General features: G+C 37.0%; 1 protein-coding gene across 1 annotated transcript; it reads left to right on the top strand.

The window, feature by feature from the left end:
- The first annotated feature begins 2,997 nt into the window (after nucleotides 1-2,997).
- On the top strand, nucleotides 2,998-18,049 carry LOC122309839 (uncharacterized sugar kinase slr0537). The gene is made up of 5 exons (XM_043123530.1): nucleotides 2,998-3,682; nucleotides 4,808-5,070; nucleotides 8,679-8,796; nucleotides 10,642-10,850; nucleotides 17,387-18,049. The coding sequence occupies exons 1-5, from the start codon at nucleotides 3,272-3,274 to the stop codon at nucleotides 17,838-17,840; spliced, it is 1,455 nt and encodes a 484-aa protein (XP_042979464.1). The 5' UTR covers nucleotides 2,998-3,271; the 3' UTR covers nucleotides 17,841-18,049.
- Nucleotides 18,050-20,284: the final 2,235 nt, after the last annotated feature.

Raw genomic sequence — 20,284 nt, 5'->3', positions numbered from 1 at the left:
GATTAAACAATTACCTAATTGTATAATTTGTATTTTGTTTTGATGTAATTATGTTAACTTTTAGATGCTACTGTTGGTCTTTTTTTATTTTTTACGTAATTTATGCTAGTGTTAGTCTGTTATAGTGCACTGTGCATCAGTGCTTTTGATGTAAATTATTAAATATAACTTCTAATCTTTGATAGTTCTTTTTTTTAAGACTTTTTAATTTTTAGTTTTTAAATATGCTTGCAGGTTTGAATTTTTTAAATATGCTTGCAGATTGCTTGGGAATGGATTTTTATTTTTCTAGCCTTTTAGAATGCAGATTGTAATCATTTGATGTACCATGTATCATGTATGTAAAGTAAGATACATGAAAATCGATTTTTGCTATATTTTTCTCTTGTTAGAAGAGCTTTCTTTCCTTTTTTAGATATATGATAAATATTAAATAGTATATACTATAATTGATTGATCTTTAAATTGTTTGGAACGTATATAGAAATTTTTCTTCATTTGGTAGTAAAATATTTTATTCAAATTTATTGTATATAGATAATTTTTTTTAATGGTTATTTTTATTTTTCTTTCTAAGTATTTTTTTGGTATTTTGGGCTTCAAATTAGATAAATTATTAGTGGATTTTAACTGTTGGGCCGAAATTGATGTAAGAAAAAAATTGGGCCATTGGCCCATTTGGAGTCCGGTCGGACCGATTGGACCGACCGGACCGGACCGTCCCGAATGGGACCGGACCGCCCGGTTCCATTGAGATTCAGTCCGGTCCAGGGTAGGGAATCCCTGGACCGAATAGGTCCGGTCCGGTCCATCAAACCCCCCGGAACCGGACCGGACCGGACCGATCTCCCCCCTACTTAGTATCCTTACACACGGTTATTTTCAATGCAAGAACTATGTACAATACAAACTATTCCCTAGTGAAAGCACTATGAACAAGTGGAGCGCCAGAAATATGTTTTGCTTTTGGCAAACTTTTATTTATCTAAATGTACGAACCAGTTGGACTATATTATGTTACGCTTCTTAGTTTTTTTAGAGATATGAATTACGAGTAGAGAGAATGTATGATTTCTTGTAATGCAATGAATGAGTTTATTTCATATAATTGACAAGTTGGGCTAAGAATTATGTTATATTTTTATTCATCTGCATGCATATATGCTTCTATAATTAACAAGTTGCTTTTCTAGAAGTGTATTGCTGTAAGAAATTGCATAGCTGGGGCTTTGGTTATACAAGTTGCTTTTATTCTAGATTCTCATTTTGAGTTCAATTATTTTTTAAGAAATATTCATAGATGGGAAATGATCAATTACATTGGATGTTATTTTTTGTTGATGACATTGATGGGGTAGTGAACCATATGGCCTTGTTTTGTTACACAGATGTGATAAGATAAAAGTTAAAAGTTAAATAAAATATTATTAGAATATAATTTTTTAACATTTTTTTGTTTTTTAATTTGAAAAAATTGAATTATTTATTATATTTTGTGTGAAAGTTTGAAAAAATTATAATAATTATATAAGATGAGATGAATCAAACTACGTAAAAGTAGATAATAAAAGTGACATTCATGATTGTCACGTTTGCAATTTTCAATTTCAAACAATTTAACTACAAGCAGCAGTACGTCCACACGTTAAGTTTGCAACCAAGCATTCTCAAGCATAAAATATTCATACTTCACAACTAAGTAGCTCACATTGCCTTTCACATTTACTAACCATAGTGACTTTAGTTACAAGCCCTATATAATGGTGGAATACCCTTTTAAGTATATAGATGGTTTAATAGTTTCTTATACTATGAAGTTTTTTTATTCTTTTAGGGGCATCCCAAATGCAACTTCTTCATATAAACAGATAATTATAAAGAAAGACAATATAAACTTGCGAAAAGAATGGAGGATGAAGTCTTCAAACAAAAGTTTCAATTTCAGAAGATAGAAGATGAGCTCGAACAAATGTCAAATGAGATACAAAATCAACAAGATGATATTAGAAGCCAGAAGGTAAAGGATGGAGAATAGGCGTTTAAGGCTTGGTTTGTGCATTTACTAGAGATTGATTATATCTCCGACAACGGAGTTTTTGCCTTTTTAATTTTTTTGGTTTGCAAAGTATGTGGTAATGCTCTCAAACCGCACCAATATAGAAGTGAGCCCATAAAAAAAATCATCAATGATAAAAGATAATGAATTGATGATTTAGTAGATGTCATGCTTAGTCAAGATTTACAATAACTAAATCAATTACGTACAAATCATATAATGTAAATGTGACAAAAGGCATTAAAAAACCTACAACATTATTAAATAATACCAAAGAGACAATCTAGAATTTAAGACAGAAAACAAATCAACACATGAATACTGATCCATGACTTTTAAAGTTGGTATATACATGAAAAGCTAACATTTTCAAAGTTGGTATATAAGATTAAAAAAATGAAACTAAGAAAACTAGAAAGAACTAATAATTTTTTAAATTAAATCATGAAAGAAAGAGTAACATTATTTTACTCTTTATATTTATATTTGGATGAGAGATTTTAAATGTTTTTTTTTTAAATTATTTAAACAAAAAATATTATTAAAAATGATAAACATAACATTACTTATGCGAAAGGATTTTATTATAGTTATATATAAGGAAAAATATATACAGCAATCTTACATTTTTTTATATTATTAAAAAATATGAATTTATTATTATTATTTTTTTTTTATTTTATATTTTAAAAATAATAATATATTAGGTGTGAGGTTGATGTGTAAGCGATAAAAGTCATCGGCAACAGAATAGGTTATTCTTATTTTTATATCTTTAAGAAATTTCAAAATATCATTATAAAATATTTTTTTAATTATTAAATAATAATTAAAAGAATCGATTGCCAGTGGTGACTTTTGACCGTGGGACAGCATCATACCATCCGAAAATAGGTTTGGATAGAGAGACACGGTGTCCTTTAGGTGAAGCCGAAAGAAACGTGAGGTCGATAGCTAGACATCAGTGCGTCTTCTCAGGTCTTATTTATTATGGGAAATTGGAGAAGATAGCCATTGCCTAATCCTCCATTGCCCCACCCAGCAGGAGAGGGGGCATCGATTTATCCTCCATTGCCCACCCGAGAAGGAGAGGGGGCGCTGGGACTACTACCGTAGGAAGAAGCTAAGTTTGAAACCCGCATAGACTACAAACCAGACCCAGAACCAAAGCAGATAGAGAGAGAGAGAGAGAAAAAAAAAAATAGAGTAACATCTATGTCTCTCTGTCTTCCTGTTTTCTATCCTCCTCACATCTCCACTCCTTTCCTCCCCCCGCCACTCTCTTCTCTTTCTTCCCGTCTTAAATCCTTCCATTCTTTCCTTTATCACCACCCTCAACCGCCTCCACATGGACGTCCTACAATCTATGCGTTTTTCCATTACAGAGGGAGTGAAAGGTTGAGACCTGCTCCTCTGGCGAAAAAGCGGCCACATGGGTTTTTCAGGGCGTCTTCTTGTAGGAGCTTTAGAAGTGAGACAGGTGCAGAGTTTGGGAGGGGGAGTGAAGAAGAAGAAGAAGAAGATGAGAATAATAGTGATGTGAAATTAGGGGCAGAGGAGAATTGGAAAATTGGGTCTTGTCGTTTGCCTGATAGATGGGATGTCTTGGGTCTTGGACAAGCCATGGTACTATTTAAAATTTTACCTTGTTTGTGTGTCCAGTTTGTTTTTTTCTTTTAATTATAAGTCCTGTTTAGTCACCGAGAAATCACGAGTACCATTTCTCCATGCCATGATATGTAATCATGTCACCTTTTTTAATTATAAGGTTCTTCAATTCGTTTTTTTGAAAATTGCCGGATAAGGAAACTTAAATGGAAAAAAAATATTAGGCTTTTACTGGGTGGCGTCCCGCGCCCTGGGGTGGGTGGGTGGGTGGGTTGGGGGGGGGGGGGGGGGGGTGGTTGAATTTGCAGGTCTTGCTTGTGTATATGGTTTTTATAGTTCTGGTTTTTATTGGCTGATGAGACTGTTGGAATACAATTGGGCAATGAAATTATTAAAATGGAGTGCTACAGTGTATCCATATATAATTTCTTTGTTATTATATACTCAATCCTTTGAAACATTTGCTGAAAGAATAATGATATATACAACTATTTTACACCCTATTTTATAGCCGGTCAATGTGATAGTGTCGCTTCATAAAAAAGACTAACCCTTTTAAGTTTTTCACCTGCATTGAATTTTAATTTTACATCAATGCCCTAAATTTAAAACACGGTTGCAAAAAGAATTCTAAAAGGGTTGTGTATGTATCATTACTCTTGCAAAAATAACTTGAGGTCCTGTTCTTAAGATTCAGATAAGAAAAGAGTTCAAAATCTTTATGGCTGCACCACCGTGCAAGTGATGCGTACCAGTTCCAGCGAGGATAATTGGGAAATATCAAACCAATTTGAATCGTTCACATCACAGTAGTAGTAGCATAAAAACCATAAGGTAGTACTCAAACTTGGTTTCCATGCCTTTAAGATATGCAGGATAGTTACTAATTTTGTATTTGTATAAGGTAAATGTTCTAAGAATCATGGCTTCATCGAGAGTTGTCAGAATGTACTGTCAGTCTGTTGCCTATATCTGATGTGTGGATTTAGTGCTATTTTGTTATCTATAGAAAAAATTGCAATGATTTGATCTGTCATTAATCATCCTTGGAGGTAGCTTCAACTATTTAACCTTTTGTTATTTGGTTCAAATGTGGTTTATAATAATTAATTCTTATTTGCTTCTTTTATAAATATTTTTTAGGTTGATTTCTCTGGTGTGGTTGATGATGAATTCTTGGATAAGCTGGAATTAGAGAAGGGAACAAGGAAGGTTGTGAATCATGAGGAGAGAGGTAGAGTTTTGCAAGCTATGGATGGTTGCAGTTATAAGGCTGCTGCTGGTGGATCTCTTTCCAACAGCTTAGTTGCCTTGGCTCGGCTTGCTGGTACGCCCATTGGAGGACCTGCCTTGAATGTAGCCATGGTAGGCAGTGTTGGGAGCGATCCATTGGGTGGCTTCTACAGGTTAGTGCTTTTTTGACTACACTTCTCTTTTATACAATTCTTTAATTTAGAAGTGAGTGAAATAAACTTCTGGCTAGTTAGTACTGTCCCTGGTTTCCACACACATACACAGGAGGAGGATAAATTGAAATTCACGGCTTTTTTGGATTAAGTACATATTCTAATCATTTCTAAAGAATAGACTTATAACTTCTGGAAATCTAGTTAGATATAATTTTCCATTTAGAAAATATAGCAATACTTGAGTTTTATCTGTCTTTTTCTTATATTACTTTCTTAGAGGACAATAGGATATCTAGTTTCAGCAGTTTTTTAGATGGTCCAATAAGTACTTTGTCTTCCTTCTCACAGAATCTTCTCTTGGTGGAACTTTTTTTTAATAGCGGTTGGGGGTATGGGAACTCAATCCCTGAACCTCTTTCATGAGGGAGGGGGAGCAAATGGCATCATGCTGCTAGGCCAATTGCCTCTCTTGGTGGGACTTTAAGTTCTGGTGATTGATAGCATGGGCAGGCATTATACATTATTGAAGGATAACTCGTGAATTCTTTGTATAAACTTTAGATCATTGCTAACATTAATTATAAATAAACTGCAATGCTTTTCTTTTTCCTCTTTTCTTTTACTTGGCGGAGGTGAGGTCCCAAGGAGAAAGATATGGGTTTTGGTATGTCATGTATATCCCCAATGTTTAAGGAGGTTTATGGTTGGTTACAAAACAAGACACTAAGTGGCTGCTCTCCCTGGAATCCCTTTATATATGGCTGTTAGATTTGGGAGAGATCTAACTTTTTTGGCCCTTTCTGGCTATTCGGGTTACTTTTCCATGTCCTTAAATGTTTACCATCGAAATTATTGAGGATGGTATGGATCTAGGGCCTTTAGTAAGTGTTTTTCAGCCTTTATATCATGTTATGTACAAGGGAGACTTTTGTCATATCTAGTTAACTGTTTTTTTTTTTTCCAATCCAAACATCTTTCGATCTCAATAAAATTTTCTGTTTTGACTTTTTAACCAATCATATGCTTAGATTTTAGTGAAAAGTAAAACACACAAGAATCGAAACAAATTTTAAAAAAACCATAACAAGAATTACCACAAAAAAATTGTATTTAAATGACTTTTCAACTCTACCTATTCACTTTCACAAACCCTAATGTAATACATATTTTAGAAAAAAAATTTTATTTAAAATTTCCTCTACTTCCACAAAACCTAGTAAATGATACATCTAAAAAAATTCTCAGACATTCATAAACATTCTAAAAATTTCTCTTATCCAAACATACCTATTACTTTTTGTTTTCATTTACACTTTTTCTAGAAAAGCTTTTTGCCGACTACTGGAGCTAGAACAATATTTCCAAGCTAGATCCATTTTATTTGGCCTTATTTTAAAATTTCACATTTGAGGGGCGTGTGTCCAACTCCTTCCATGACTATAGGGCGTGATCCATTGAATTTGTTGGATGTTCCTCTGCTTCAATATGTGTTTATATATATATATATGTGATCATTAAACAAGATTTTATTGATTATAAGGATAGGCAAGAGCCCAAGTACATGGGACATATACAAGAGCAATGCCTAGGCATGATGTTCTAGTGATACTAGAAATTCATGAATGTTCATGTCATTAAAATCATTACAATCAACCAATGGAACAAATTATTAAAAAAAAAGTTCTAAGCTCATTCATTGGGTGCTCACAATCTTCAAAGCTTCTCTCATTCCTCTCCCTTTAAAGACATCACCATGGGCAGATTGGAACCATCTTCCAAATTGCGGCAATCTGAGAAGTGCCTTGAAGGCCTTTCCATGTAGCTAAAAGATTGATCACCCATCTTGGCATCACACAACCTACACCCACCATTGCAAAAAAGTTAGGTTGTGGCAATCTCACAATGTGTTGATAGATGATCAATGGACTTCCCCACTCTTTTTGCACAAACAACAGCAATCCAAGACCATGATTTGGCATTTCCTAAAGTGTTCTACTGTGAGGATCTTCCCCAATGGTTGTCTAAGAAGCCGTCCATACAAAAAATGGTTGTCTTTAGGAGGTCTTTGTCTTCCAAACATTCCTGAATTCGCATTTTGCGTATACATGGATTGGTAGAAGGAGTGGATGGTGAACTTCCCTTTCACGGAGGGGTGCCATAAAAACTTCTCTCCAACTCCCACCTCCCCCCCCCCCCCCCCCCCCCCAAAAAAAAAATCCAATATATTAACAGATTATACTAGATTATAGAATTCAGAGAATGCGTTGACTTCCCAATCTTGGGTGGCTCTAAAAAATGTGACATGATTGGTGAGTGCCATTAGTTTGATCTAGGAGCTTCGCAATCATGGCCTCCTTCATTGTCACGATACCGTAGAATTCTAGAGATAAGCTTCCTTGAGTGCCCTTTTGCCACACCATATGTCATGCTAGAATTTGATTCTAGACCCATCGCTTGCCTCAAAACGGGTATAACTAAAGTATGTAGTTGATCTTCTTCTAATGTACTTTCAAAGCCCTACCCCATTTGGTCCACTCACCTCGTTCGAGCACCAACCTTCCCATGCTCTACCGTACTTTGAATCTATGTGGTTCTCCGCAAGGCTCCTCGTTCTAGGTGATGTCTCCATAGCCATTTACCCAACAAAGCTTTATTAAAAATCTGCAAACCATGGTATTCATTGCCTAAAAGGTTACACCTTTTTACACTTTAATACATACATTACCTTGCCTTTTTATGTGAACTGTGGTAATTCTCTGCGGATTTTATTGGTTTTCTTTTTTCTTCTGATTTGGAAGGACACATCTTTTACTCTATTGGAGGTCTTCCTAAGCATTTGGTGTATCTTCATGTGATTTTCTTGTTATCAATTTCATGTTCACTCAAATAGTAAGGGTGAACTTGTGTCCATGACCCCCATGTTACTGATTTGATTCTCCTTGGGATCAAACTGCAATTTGAGTGGGAGGTCATGGCAATGGGTTGCTATGCCAGTCTCCTTGGGGGTTTGGGTTCCATGGGTGAGTCGTAAGTGCTTTGCCGTGGGGTGGTTCCCCCGTCATAAAAAAATGCTTTCTAGATTATATTTTAGTTCATCTTATTGTCTATTTCCAACCACTGTATTACACTATATAGGTATTTCAATGGAAGACTTAGGCCCCGTTTGGATTTGGAAAATGTTTCATCTCATCTCATCTAATCATTACAACTTTTCCAAATTCTCACACAAAATATAATAAACAATTCAACTTTTTTAAATCCCAAAATAATAATAATAGTAAAAAAATAATATTCTAATAATATTTTATTCAACTTTCATTTTTCATCGAAAATTATCTCATCTCATATTTGAATCTAAACCAGCTTTGGTGTGGCAATTGGCAAATAGTTGTAGGTTGCATTTGAGAGAAAATTTATATTGTGTCAGAAATACTCTAAAATATTTGTGGGTCTTATCTCTGTATCAATATATAAATATGTAGATGGTCACAAGGATTGTTTGTCTTCCATTTGAACGATGTGTTACCCATCTTATTGGTTATCCAATTCTGTTGCTATTATGATAGGATAAAACTTAATGCCTACCTTTATAATGTGTCTAATAGGGCAAAACTGCATCGGGCAAATGTGCATTTTCTATCTGAACCCATCAAAGATGGGACAACAGGGACAGTGATAGTTCTGACAACTCCAGATGCTCATCGTACAATGCTTGCATATCAGGTCAGCTGAATATTACTATTAATTTTTTAATTCAACTTCTTTAAAAATTTTATTCTTTTTCCTTTTACAAAAGAGGATTGTTACTATATTCATGTACTGTTGATGCTGTGCCTTTTCATTTATGCTTGCTGCTGTTGGATGCTTTGTGTTATGGAAATTTTTAAAGCTTATACTGCTCTTCACTTTCCATTTGTAGGATTCTTAATAAGGAGATGCTTGGCTACAAATTCCCTCTGACTTATTAGTTAAAGATGTTTCCATTTCCAAATGTATTACATCAACAGTATAAAACTCCTCAAGAATTTTTTCCCATAAAAAAAAAAAAAAACTCGAGATTTTCAAAACATCAAAAACTCAAAAAACCATCTCTCAAACAAAATTCTTTTATTTTTTTAAAACCAGAAGAAATAGCTTGCAGTCACTTCGTGCCACCATATGACCCAAGCCCTGGGTGGCCTGGGTTGAGTGGCCAACTTGGGCACCCTGTGGCGGCCATAATCTCTTGCCGTCAATATTCGATCTAGGCTGCCTCATGATGGCTAGAAGCCACCTCAGGTGGCCACTAGAGTCTCCAGCCACCTAGGGTGGCCTGATCTAGGCTCTAGTATGTTAGGTTTTGTCTTTTTTTTTTTTTTTTTTTAAATAGAAAATAAATATTTTGAATTATTTATTAAATCATAAAACTCATCTAAAAATTTGCATACAAACATATTTGATTCTCAAGGGGCCCCACCAATTTTGTAAAAACTTGTTAAAATCTCCTCTTAGAAAGTTTGACAACTACTTGCCGATCCACAAAAAAGTTTTCAAAACTATTTATAAACATTTTTACACTATACAGGAAATCTCCCAACATCCAAGCATTCCCTAAGTTCTTGAGTTGAGAGCTTTTGAGTTGCTATTGCACTTATAAATGATCAGTTGATGCATATGAGAAAGTTGATTCCTGAAAATGTCTTTTTTTTTTTTTTTTGATTCATTAATTTTTTTGGGAACATTTTTTATAAGAAAGTTATTGGGAACAATTCATAGGATGATGACTGACTTCAGGAAGTGATGGTTTAGCTAATGTGGGGGTTTTGTTTTTGAAAAATTATCACGTGGTCTGAAATTTATTAGGGGCTTGCTTATGAATACAAGATTGCAAACCCCTCGTTAGGATTTTTGCATATCCCAGTAGATTGTGAGGCCTTGATAAGAATCTCACTTTGCTTTAGCTACTGGCTATTCAAAGGATACGAACCTGTATCACTCTGGAAATGATCACGTTAGAGTCCCCAAGTTAATCCATATCAATGATGTTATTTGGTCATTGTTTGTAGTGGGGATAGTTTTCTTTAATTTTCTTGTATCCATTACTAGTGCATAGTGGTTATTAGGTGTATTATGTGTATACTTCCTGTGTACTTGGGTTATGCCTTTTACTATCAATAAAGTTTTACTTTTTTTACTTATTAAAAAAAAGTTCCCAAGTTTTTTAGTTTTAGAAACTTTACTGCACGGTTCATTCCTTGGTGGCCTTTCTTCTTTATAAATTAAATTATTAATTCAGTACCAAATAATCTATTTAAGCTTTCCAAACTTATCAGAAAATGGATTTCTTCTGTTCTTTTGCAATTGGCCGCATCTGTCTTCCAGTTTCTTAAAGAGCTTTTGAGGCAGTCTGAATTTACCTATGGCATGTATTTCCACGATAAATTTTTAGATGACTTCATTTGATCTGTGTATGTTTATATAAAGAGATATGCACCTTCTTGTTTTATGGTCATTCATAAAACTTCTCTTATCAATATATATATGAAGGGATATAAATGAGACCCTAATATGTCTGCCTTCTGATGTCAGGGTACATCTTCAGCTGTTAATTATGATCCAAGCTTAGCCAGCATAGTGTCAAAGACAAATATACTTGTTGTTGAAGGATACTTATTTGAACTTCCCGATACAATTAAAACAATAATAAAAGCATGTGAGGAAGCACGAAGGTGTGGTGCCCTTGTTGCTGTCACAGCATCGGATGTTTCCTGCATTGAGAGACACTATGATGATTTCTGGTAAGATTGCTATTGAATTAGTTTATTGTTTCATATCTCATTAAGCAGTATAGGATTGATGGAGAGATTCTTTCATAATACTTTATTTTCTTGGGCTTCAGTTATTTGTTGTAATGAGGACAGTTTTCATGATTTGTTTGTATCCCTTAGTTAGGCATTTTCTGTGTATACTTCTTGTGTTCTTGGGCTATGCTTATTCCTATCAATAAAGTTTTACTTTTACTTATAAAAAAAAAATTAAGCAGTGTAGGATTGCATTTCTCAAATTTGATAAAGGAATGATACATTTGATTGTGGACTATGATTTTAGCATGATCTTTGTTGCTGTGAAGATCGTCTAAAAATATTGGGGAAATACAAAGTTATGAATTTTTCTCTCCGTACAAGCATGAAAGTTGATAATCTTTTTCTGATGAAGGGTGAGGTTCTGTAATGGTAGGATTACGAGTGAACATTGAGTGGTTTGGTTTGAGTGGGGATGGGGATTTTAAAAGATCTAGTGATAGATCGAAAGGTTTTTCACTAGTGAAGGTGGGGAGTTCCTTGCGTATTACAGAGAGAAGATGGAAGGTGATGAACGAGATATCATTGTGGCTCTCCACGGTGTAATGGTTTGGTAGACCACTGGAGGAGTGTGTAAAGGGAGACAAGAAGGATTTTTACACAACGGTGAGGGAAGTCCATCGTAGCTTCATAGCATAGCGGTGTTCGAATGTGTGCGGTAGATACATGGCGTTAGTGGAATATAGTGATGGTGGCAGGCGCAACTGCATTTTTATACCTGAAGAGATGGAGGGGAGGGATGGAGGAGGATGGGGGTGGCATTGTGGGAGTTTACACAGGGAGGGAGAAATCTAAGTTTTTATTAAGGTGGAGCATAGATGAGGCAAGTAGCGGGAGAATTGCATATGAGGAATTGCTCCTACAAGGAGTTTCTGTTGTCGGCGAATTACCATGAATTTTGAAGTGGGGATGGCAGAGGTACGTTTGACAAGAGGAGACTTGGCTCGATAGGAGTATGGGTACGGCTCTGGAAATGTACATAGAGTTCCTCAGACTCTGTGGACAGGGGGTGTTGGCAATACTGCTGATGGCTAGGAAGAAGATTTTGTGCTCTGTACGTTGCTGGATATGCAGGCACAATTAAGGAAATTTCAAGAGCATGTGGAAAAGTTGATACGGTGCATCGAGGGCCAAGAGGGATTGAGTATGGGCTTGGAAAGAAGGGAGTTGGTGGTGGGCTTGAGAGTGGAGGAAAAAGGCCCAACACTCGAATGATATCTATTTTGGCTACAAATGGGTAGAACAAAATGGCAGTGGGCCTAGCAAGATAGGAGTAGCTCGAAATAATGGAAGCCCACGTTAATTGGGCCACTCTTTTGGGCTACTTCATGGGGCATAAGGAACTGAGAGGCCGACAACCTAGTCCGTGTGGAGAATGTGCAAGGGGAGAGACCCGTAGCCCTCTAATGGTGGGAACACTGTACCTTTGCTAGCAAATAGTGCACGACTCTCGTGGACAGCAGAGGAACCATTGATGATGGCATAGAAGTTGATGGTGATGGTGGATGAGCAAACTGTGGGGGCTTCCGTAAGGGATTTGGGTGTTTCTCTATCATTGTGCATTGGATCTTCGACGCATGATAGTTAGACACAACCGATGAGCTGTGGGGAAAGTGAGCCTCCTTCTACAGTGGCACAGAAGTTGACGATGATGGTGGATGTGCAGATAGAAAGGGCTTCCGTAACAGATGTGGATGTTTCTCGACTATTGTGTGCTAGATCCCTAGTGTATGGTGGCTAGATGCCACCGATGAGCCATGGGGAAGGTGTTGCTCCTTTGGCAAAGGCATAAAAACAACCAGATGAGGATCTCAAGAAGGATGAGCACTCAAATACTCACTCTGAAGATTCCCTCCTATTTGGAAGTGACGATCTTTCGCTCTCTGTTGAAGGGCCATCACAGAGGCTCGTTCCAATGCATAATGAGTCTGCTTGGGAGGGCATAAATCTTTTCGAGGTAGCAAGGTAGCCTATACCTCTGAATTTCATGTTAGCAAACAAGTATAATGTTTCGGATTGGGTTCTACACAAGGTGAAGGAAATTCAACACTGTGTGGGAATGGAATGTGAAGGTTTTGAGGAACAATTTATGGCTTTGCTTACAACCATAGAAGTGGGGCATATTTAGCTCAAGAAAGCTGGATAAAAAAAGAGGGAGTTGAAGAGGCTAACATGGTCGCTGAATTATGAGGGCAGTTCTATTCGGGATAGTTCCAAAGAGAAGGGGTAGGTATTCCCATTATGGAACTTGAAATTGTGTAGTGGAATGTCCGCGGGCTTAACAAGGCCAATAAGCTTCTCTAAATAAAAAAACTTGCTTCGTGGGTGGAAGGCGGATATAGTATGCTTGCAGGAGAAGTAGTTGAGATTTATTTCTAGAAGAATTGTATGAAGTATTTGGAGCTGCACGCATATGGATTGGATGTACTTGGCATTGAATGGGGGTGTTAGGTGGTGTATTGGTGATGTGGGATAAAATGGTGGTAAGAGAGAATGGAGGAATTCATAGGGGAGTTTACAGTGGTATGTTCCTTTAAAAGTGTGGAAGACAACTTCTTGTGAGCTTTTGCAGGTATTTATGGGCCAAATTCAAACAATACCCGAAGAGAATCCTGGGAAGAATTAGCTGGAATACACAGTTGGTGGGACCTTCCATGTTGTATAGGTGGCGACTTTAATGTCGTAAGATTTCCAATTGAATGTTCGGGAGATAGTAGATTGTGACCAGCAATGACAAACTTCTCTGAGTGCATATTTGACTTGAACCTAGTGGACCTTCCTCTCATGGGGGGTACTTTCACGTGGTTTATTAACCAGACACGGTCTTGATTGGATAGATTTTTTTTATCTCACCAAAATGGGAAAGTCATTATTCGGATGTAGGTCAAAAGTGATTGCCTTGTCTCTGTTTAGATCATTCCCTATTTTGCTAGATTGTGGAGGTATTCAATGAGGGTGTCGATATTTTAAGTTTGAAAATATGTGGCTGAAATTTAAAGTCTTTGTGGATAGGGTCAGACAAAGGTGGTCTTCATATCAGACACACGGTACCCCTAGCTTCATTTTTATAGGCAAGCTGAAAGCTCTAAAAATAGACTTAAAGCTTTGGAATACTCAATCTTTCGATTACATAAGGGAACGTTAGAAGATCAAGTTGGGAGTTAAGAGAGGATACAAGAGGATTGGGTCCTATCCTCGAAAGAGTTATCTCAGAAGATAGAGTTGGTTGCATATTTAGAGAGGATTATCCTATTAGAGGAGATTTCATGGCGTCAAAAATCATGAGCATTGTGTTTGATAGAAGGGGATCGAAGCACAAAGTTCTTCCATAGAATTGCTAACACTCATAAGCGAACCAATGCCATTGAGATGCTAAAAATTGATGGAGTGGAATGTACGGAGGGTGAGGTGATTCGAGAGCATGTTGTGGATTTTTTTGAACAGTTGCTTACTGAACAAGAGGGGTGGAGACCAGAGCTTGATGGCCTCCATTTTGAATCTATTGGCCACATGATGTATCTTGGTTGGAGAGGCCTTTTGAGGTGGAAGTTCATGATGTGGTGAGGAGAATGGTCAAAGACAAGGCACCTAGTCCTGACGACTTTTCTATAGGCACCCAGTCCTGACGACTTTTCTATAGGCTTCTTTCAAACATACTGGGAAGTAGTGAAGGAGGATCTAATGAAGGTGTTCCAAGAATTGTTCTCAGCTGGAAAATTTGAGAAAAGCCTTAATGCTACTTTTACTGCATTGATACCTGAGAAGGTTGGGGCTTCGGAGGTAAAGGAATTTCGACCTATTAACCTTGTGAATGTGGTATATAAGATAATTTTCAAGGTGCTTGCAAATCGCCTTGGGATGGTTTTGGGGAAGATTGTTACAAAACCCCAAAATGCATTTGTAAGGGGTAGACAAATCTTAGATGCGGTGCTCATTGCCAATGAATGCCTGGACAGTAGATTAAAAGATGACACTGCTGGGATCCTTTGCAAGTTCGATATGAAAAGGCCTACGATTACGTTAACTAGGACTTCTTACTGTACCTACTTGGGAGGTGTGGATTTGGAGAGAGATGGAGGTCATGAATCATATGGTGTATATCAACAGCAAAATTTTTAGTGTTGATCAATGGCAACCCAATTGGCTTTTTCAGAAGCACTTGAGGTTTAAGGTAGGAGGATCCATTGTCCTTACTTCTCTGTCATTGTAATGGAGGCGCTTAGCAGAATGATCTTGGCACTAGTTAATAATGGTTTTATGGCCGGCTTCTCGATTGGTGACCCCAATAGGGGTATTATTAATATTTCTCATTTGTTGTTTGTAGATGATACGTTAACTGTATTTGTCGAAAGATGGCAGGATCACCTTAATTAAGAGTACGCAGTCTAATTTGCCAACTTAATTTTTGTCTCTATTTCCTATTCTAGCAGGTGTTGCATACCAGATTGAGAAACTTCAGCGTGATTTCTTATAGAGTGGTATGGGAGATGAATTTGAATTCCATCTAGTTGGTTGAGACAAGGTATGCTCCCCAATCTCCTCTGGTAGGTTGGGTACTAGAAATTTGAGAATTTTTAATCAAGCGTTACTTGGAAAATGGATGTAGAGATATAATTTGGAATTGAAAGCATTATGAAGTCGGTGATTGAGTGCAAATGTGGAGGTTTTTTTTTTTTTTTTGGGGGGGGGGGGGGGGGGGGGGGGGGGGGAGGGGGGGTTGGTGCACTAGAGAGGTGAGTGGGGCTCACAGAGTGAGAGTATGGAAGCATATCAGGCGAGGATGGGGGTTTTTTACTTGAAACACAAAATTCGTTTTGGGTGAGGACTCTAGGATTAAATTTTGGAGCGACTTATGGTGTGGAAATGATGCTCTAAAGGACCTATTCCCCTCTGTTTATTGGGTTGCATGTGAAAAAGAATCTTTAGTTGCTGATCTCATGGTGATATCGGGGGAGGAAGTTCAATGGAATATCAATTTCAATAGAGTGGCTCAAGATTGGGAAGTGGCCAGCTTTGAGGATTTTTTTAGTCTATTGTATTCCACAAAACCGAGCAACTAGTGAGTTGATATATTGTGGGGATACCCGCAGACAAAGGTACATTCTCGGTTTGCTTCTTCTACAAGGCTCTCACACACTCGCCAAATAATTAGTTCCCATGGAGAAGGACTTGGCGACATAAGATGCCTCTCAAAGCGGCATTTTTCACGTGGGCAACTTCCTTAGGTAAGATCCTGACCATAGATAACTTGAGGAAACGCAGGGTGATCATAGCGGATTGGTGCTTATGTGTAAGAACTCTAGTGAGACTGTGGATCATCTCTTACTACATTGCGAGATTGCTAGAGTATTATGGAATGAAATGTTCAACATATTAGACTTAGCTTGGGTCATGCTCGCTACGGTGGATGCACTTTTGGCCAGCTGGACAAATTTAAGAGGCATTAGACTAATCAAAGCAGTGTGGAAAATGGTCCCCATTTGTATTCTGTGGTGCCTGTGGCGAGAGCGCAATGCACGGACGTTTGAAGACAAGGAGCACTCAATAGAGGATCTGAGATCTGTTTTTATTAGAACCTTATGTACATGGGCCATAGCTATAGACTTTAGTGGCTTTGATTTGCATTACTTCCTTGTCTCTTTGATTCCACATAGATAGAGCTTACCTCTGTATATCTTCTTGTGTATTTTGGCTATGCCTATCATTATTTAAATAAAATCGTTTACTTATAAAGAATAAATTTGATAAGGCCCCTTATCCACATCCGAATGGAGAAAGGATGGTCGAATTAGCATACAACGAAACCGAGATCAAATCGTTTCTCTTCAATGTGCATGACTGTCGCATACTTATTTTAGATTTATTGGGAGAAGTTTCTAAAAAGATGAATGTTGGACACATGATAAAACTTCTAGTAAAGGCTTTGGTCTTGGTAGTATGCTCCTTCCAAGATCTGAGGTTCGAATCCCATTGGGTGCAAACAAGCTCTAGGTGCCATTGTATTGAGGGATTTTTCTCTTGAATTACTCGATGTGTACTTGCGGGAAATTCCTTGCCGCTGTGCACCGGTGGGATTAGTTCGGATGCTATTTCTAGACACCCGGTGCCAATCAAGAAAAACTTCTGGCTGTTCAATTTTTGTTCATGTTCCAAGTGGGCTCTGTAAATATTGCCTTTTAAATAACAGGAGTTGTACAATATGGATATTTGAATTATGAAACTTGTTGTCCACAATGGGTTGCAATATATTCATATTGATGTGACAAGAAAATGCATGAAGGATGATGTATAGTTGGGGCTGTAATATTTGTGTATACACCCCCTTAATTTTATAGATCCTATTATCTTATTTACATCATACTTTGTATCTTTTACCCCCTCAATAAAGACTCTGTGTTTGTGACAATATTTATTTTGGGCTGTAAACTGTTTATTCAGCTTTATTATACTTTTGTTTATGTTTCTGCTGTCAGGGAAATATTAGGGAACCTTGCCGACATTGTTTTTGCAAACAGTGATGAAGCTAGAGCTTTATGTCATTTTGCCTCAAAGGAAAGTCCCATTTCAGCCACAAGGTATCTGAGCCATTTTGTTCCCCTAGTCTCAGTCACAGATGGGCCGAGAGGCTCCTACATAGGTGTAAAAGGAGAAGCTGTATATATTCCCCCTTCTCCATGTGTACCAGTGGACACTTGTGGTGCTGGGGATGCATATGCATCTGGTATCTTGTATGGTATTTTACGGGGGTTGTCAGATTTGAGAGGAATGGGTACATTGGCATCTAGGATTGCAGCTACAGTTGTTGGGCAACAGGGGACCCGGCTTAGAGTTCAAGATGCAGTTGATTTAGCAGAATCATTCACATTCCATTATGATAGCTCCACTGTTCGATCTGATGTCAGTTCGGATCATATTTCCAGCTTCTAGTCAGTTCCTCTTGGGTCCCTCTACATTGTTTCCTTTGTTCGTATCTTTGTAACTGTACATTCTATGATTGTACATTGGCTAATTTGGCAATGAAATTGCTTAGGCTTTTGAGTAGGTCAGCAGTGTCATGAAACTTGGTCACAATTGTATCAGAATGCCCAAATAAGCATCTTTTCGTGGGAAATATCGATAACACCCTGCTTTGCTTCTTCTATGGTTTTTGACATGAACTTGGAACATTGAAACCCAAGTTTCATTTAATTTGAAATTCAAGACCCTAGAGTCGATTTTCATAAATTTATGAATGGAAATTGTTGATGTGGCCATTTAACACCTCGACTCGGTGCCATAAGCTATTTTCGTCCATATATTGATGGAAATTGAGGTTGGGGTCTTGAAATTGTAATTTAATGAAACTCGGGTCTTAATGTTTCAAAATTGAAAATTCGCATGTGGGTATCTCTTATCTCCATGGCTCAAAGCAAATACTCTCCATTTCTTCTGGCTCTGATTGGTTATTTCATGATGATAAGATATATTTTGATGGGCACGGCTTGAGTAATTAGAACTAGAGCCGTTGCATGAGGGACATATCTCCCTCGTGTCGTGTTATGGCCGAACATGCACATGTATGTTCATCTAATGGATTCGTTTATTGTTGGAATTGGAACCAGCCACTCCTCCTACCTTCTGCAGACAGCAGCAGCATTGGTTGTTTGTCTTCCAAGAAAAATACTTTGCTATTGTCCTTCTAGGTGCGAAGAAAATTTCTCTGACTAGATTTATTAGCTGATTTTGAAGACAATGTTCTCTCTCTCTCTCTCTCTCTCTCTCTCTCTCTCTCTCTCTCTCTCTCACAGCTATTCACCCTAGAGCGTCTCCCAGTCTGACAGTTTATGCTTTCAAATCTTATCGTACTCTGTAGTTACTTTCCTCAAGAAACGAAGGCCAAGATTTCATATATATGTTTGGTAAATTTGTTTCAGTCTCAAATCCACTTCTCGAGTTTTGGAATGATGGAGAGAAATAAGTATGCAGTTAAAATAAAATGTCATTAAACACAAGTACCAAGCAGTTAAGAAAAGATGTTCTCTCCTTCAATATGGGTGAAGAGGTTAGGCAAACCCATTTTGCCTGGGAAAAAGGAAAAGCAATTGAGAGTTGGGGATGTTGCATGCCACCTCTATTTGCCTGCCTGCCTCGATGGTCCCAAATGGATTAAGGTCCTCATTTGTAATGAATAGGAGGTTATATACAACATGCACATATTCCCTTAAAGTTGGTATTATTTCCATTCACGCTAATGCAAATTGTGTTCTGAATATTTAGATATACACTCTCAGAGACTCACTGGAGAAGGAACTACTTAGGATTCGTTTGGGTCCTTCGTAATTGAGCCAATTTGGAGAAACCAAAATAAGATAGCTTGATTGAATACTCAAAATCTTAAGCCTGGATTTTGGGTGTTTATTTGATATTTTGGACAGGTTCTTCATCTGCATAGGGAGTTCAAAATGCCAATATATATGCCCTGCCTTCTGTTCCCAAGCTGGCTAATATATTCATGGTGATCACTTTCATTTCTCATTGCTTGAGGCCTTGCATATGTGCATAAGGAGGACCAGATTTCAGTTAAAAATTCAAGGAAGCAGTCTCTAATATTTGGTAAAGAGAAATACTAGTCCCACAAACAGGAATCCCGATAATTGCATTTTTTTTTCAGTGATTAAGGTAGTACTTTTTTAATAATTTAGTGATTTTTTTATTTTTAAAAAATATTTAAAAGTATTAAAAAAGTACATAAAAACAAACAAAAAAGAAAACTTTTTTGCACTTGGCGGATCCCTCATGTGTGGCTGTAGAGCCACTCTTTGGTAAAAGCAAGTTCTATAATGTTCACCAATAAAATACACCTCAAGACACATAATTAAGACCCAAATAAATGGTAGTTGGGAGGAAAATAATTTATTCTGTAAGATAGTGATTCCATTTTTTATAAATAAATAAATAAATATATATATATATATATATATATATATATATATGTATGTAGCCGTCACCAAATGTTTATATATGCTTAATTTGTTTGGTATCAATCAATTATTCAATTATGTGTAGGCATGTTAGCGTTAGGACATGGTTCTTTTCTGTGTTTTCAAAGTACCAAAAGCCACAACTATTTTATTCTAATTTCATCGTCATTGGGTAGAGCCAAAAACTTTACCAAAACCATATATCATGGAAATGAATTCACATGCTTCTTATCCCATTTTATTTAGGGCTTTGCTACATAAAGTCGGCAAATGCAGTCGGCGTGCAGTCGGCTGTACGGAATGAATAAAAAAAATTATAAAATTTTTTTTTATATTCAGGGGGACTTACATGAATAAAAAAAAGTTATAAAAATAATTTTTTTTTTCATGTAGGTCCCGTATTAATTCACT

This window comes from Carya illinoinensis, chromosome 5, assembly GCF_018687715.1.
Source record: "Carya illinoinensis cultivar Pawnee chromosome 5, C.illinoinensisPawnee_v1, whole genome shotgun sequence".
In the NCBI taxonomy this organism is placed as follows: Eukaryota; Viridiplantae; Streptophyta; class Magnoliopsida; order Fagales; family Juglandaceae; genus Carya; species Carya illinoinensis.
The sequence above is the reverse complement of the archived record's forward strand: the minus strand, read 5'-3'. Positions and strand labels throughout refer to the sequence as shown.

Coding starts and splice junctions, on each gene's coding strand:
- LOC122309839 (XM_043123530.1), top strand. CDS start 3,272: ATGTCTCTCTGTCTTCCTGTTTTCTATCCTCCTCACATCTCCACTCCT. Junction 5,071..8,678: donor CCATTGGGTGGCTTCTACAG/GTTAGTGCTTTT, acceptor TGTGTCTAATAG/GGCAAAACTGCATCGGGCAA. Junction 10,851..17,386: donor AGACACTATGATGATTTCTG/GTAAGATTGCTA, acceptor TTCTGCTGTCAG/GGAAATATTAGGGAACCTTG.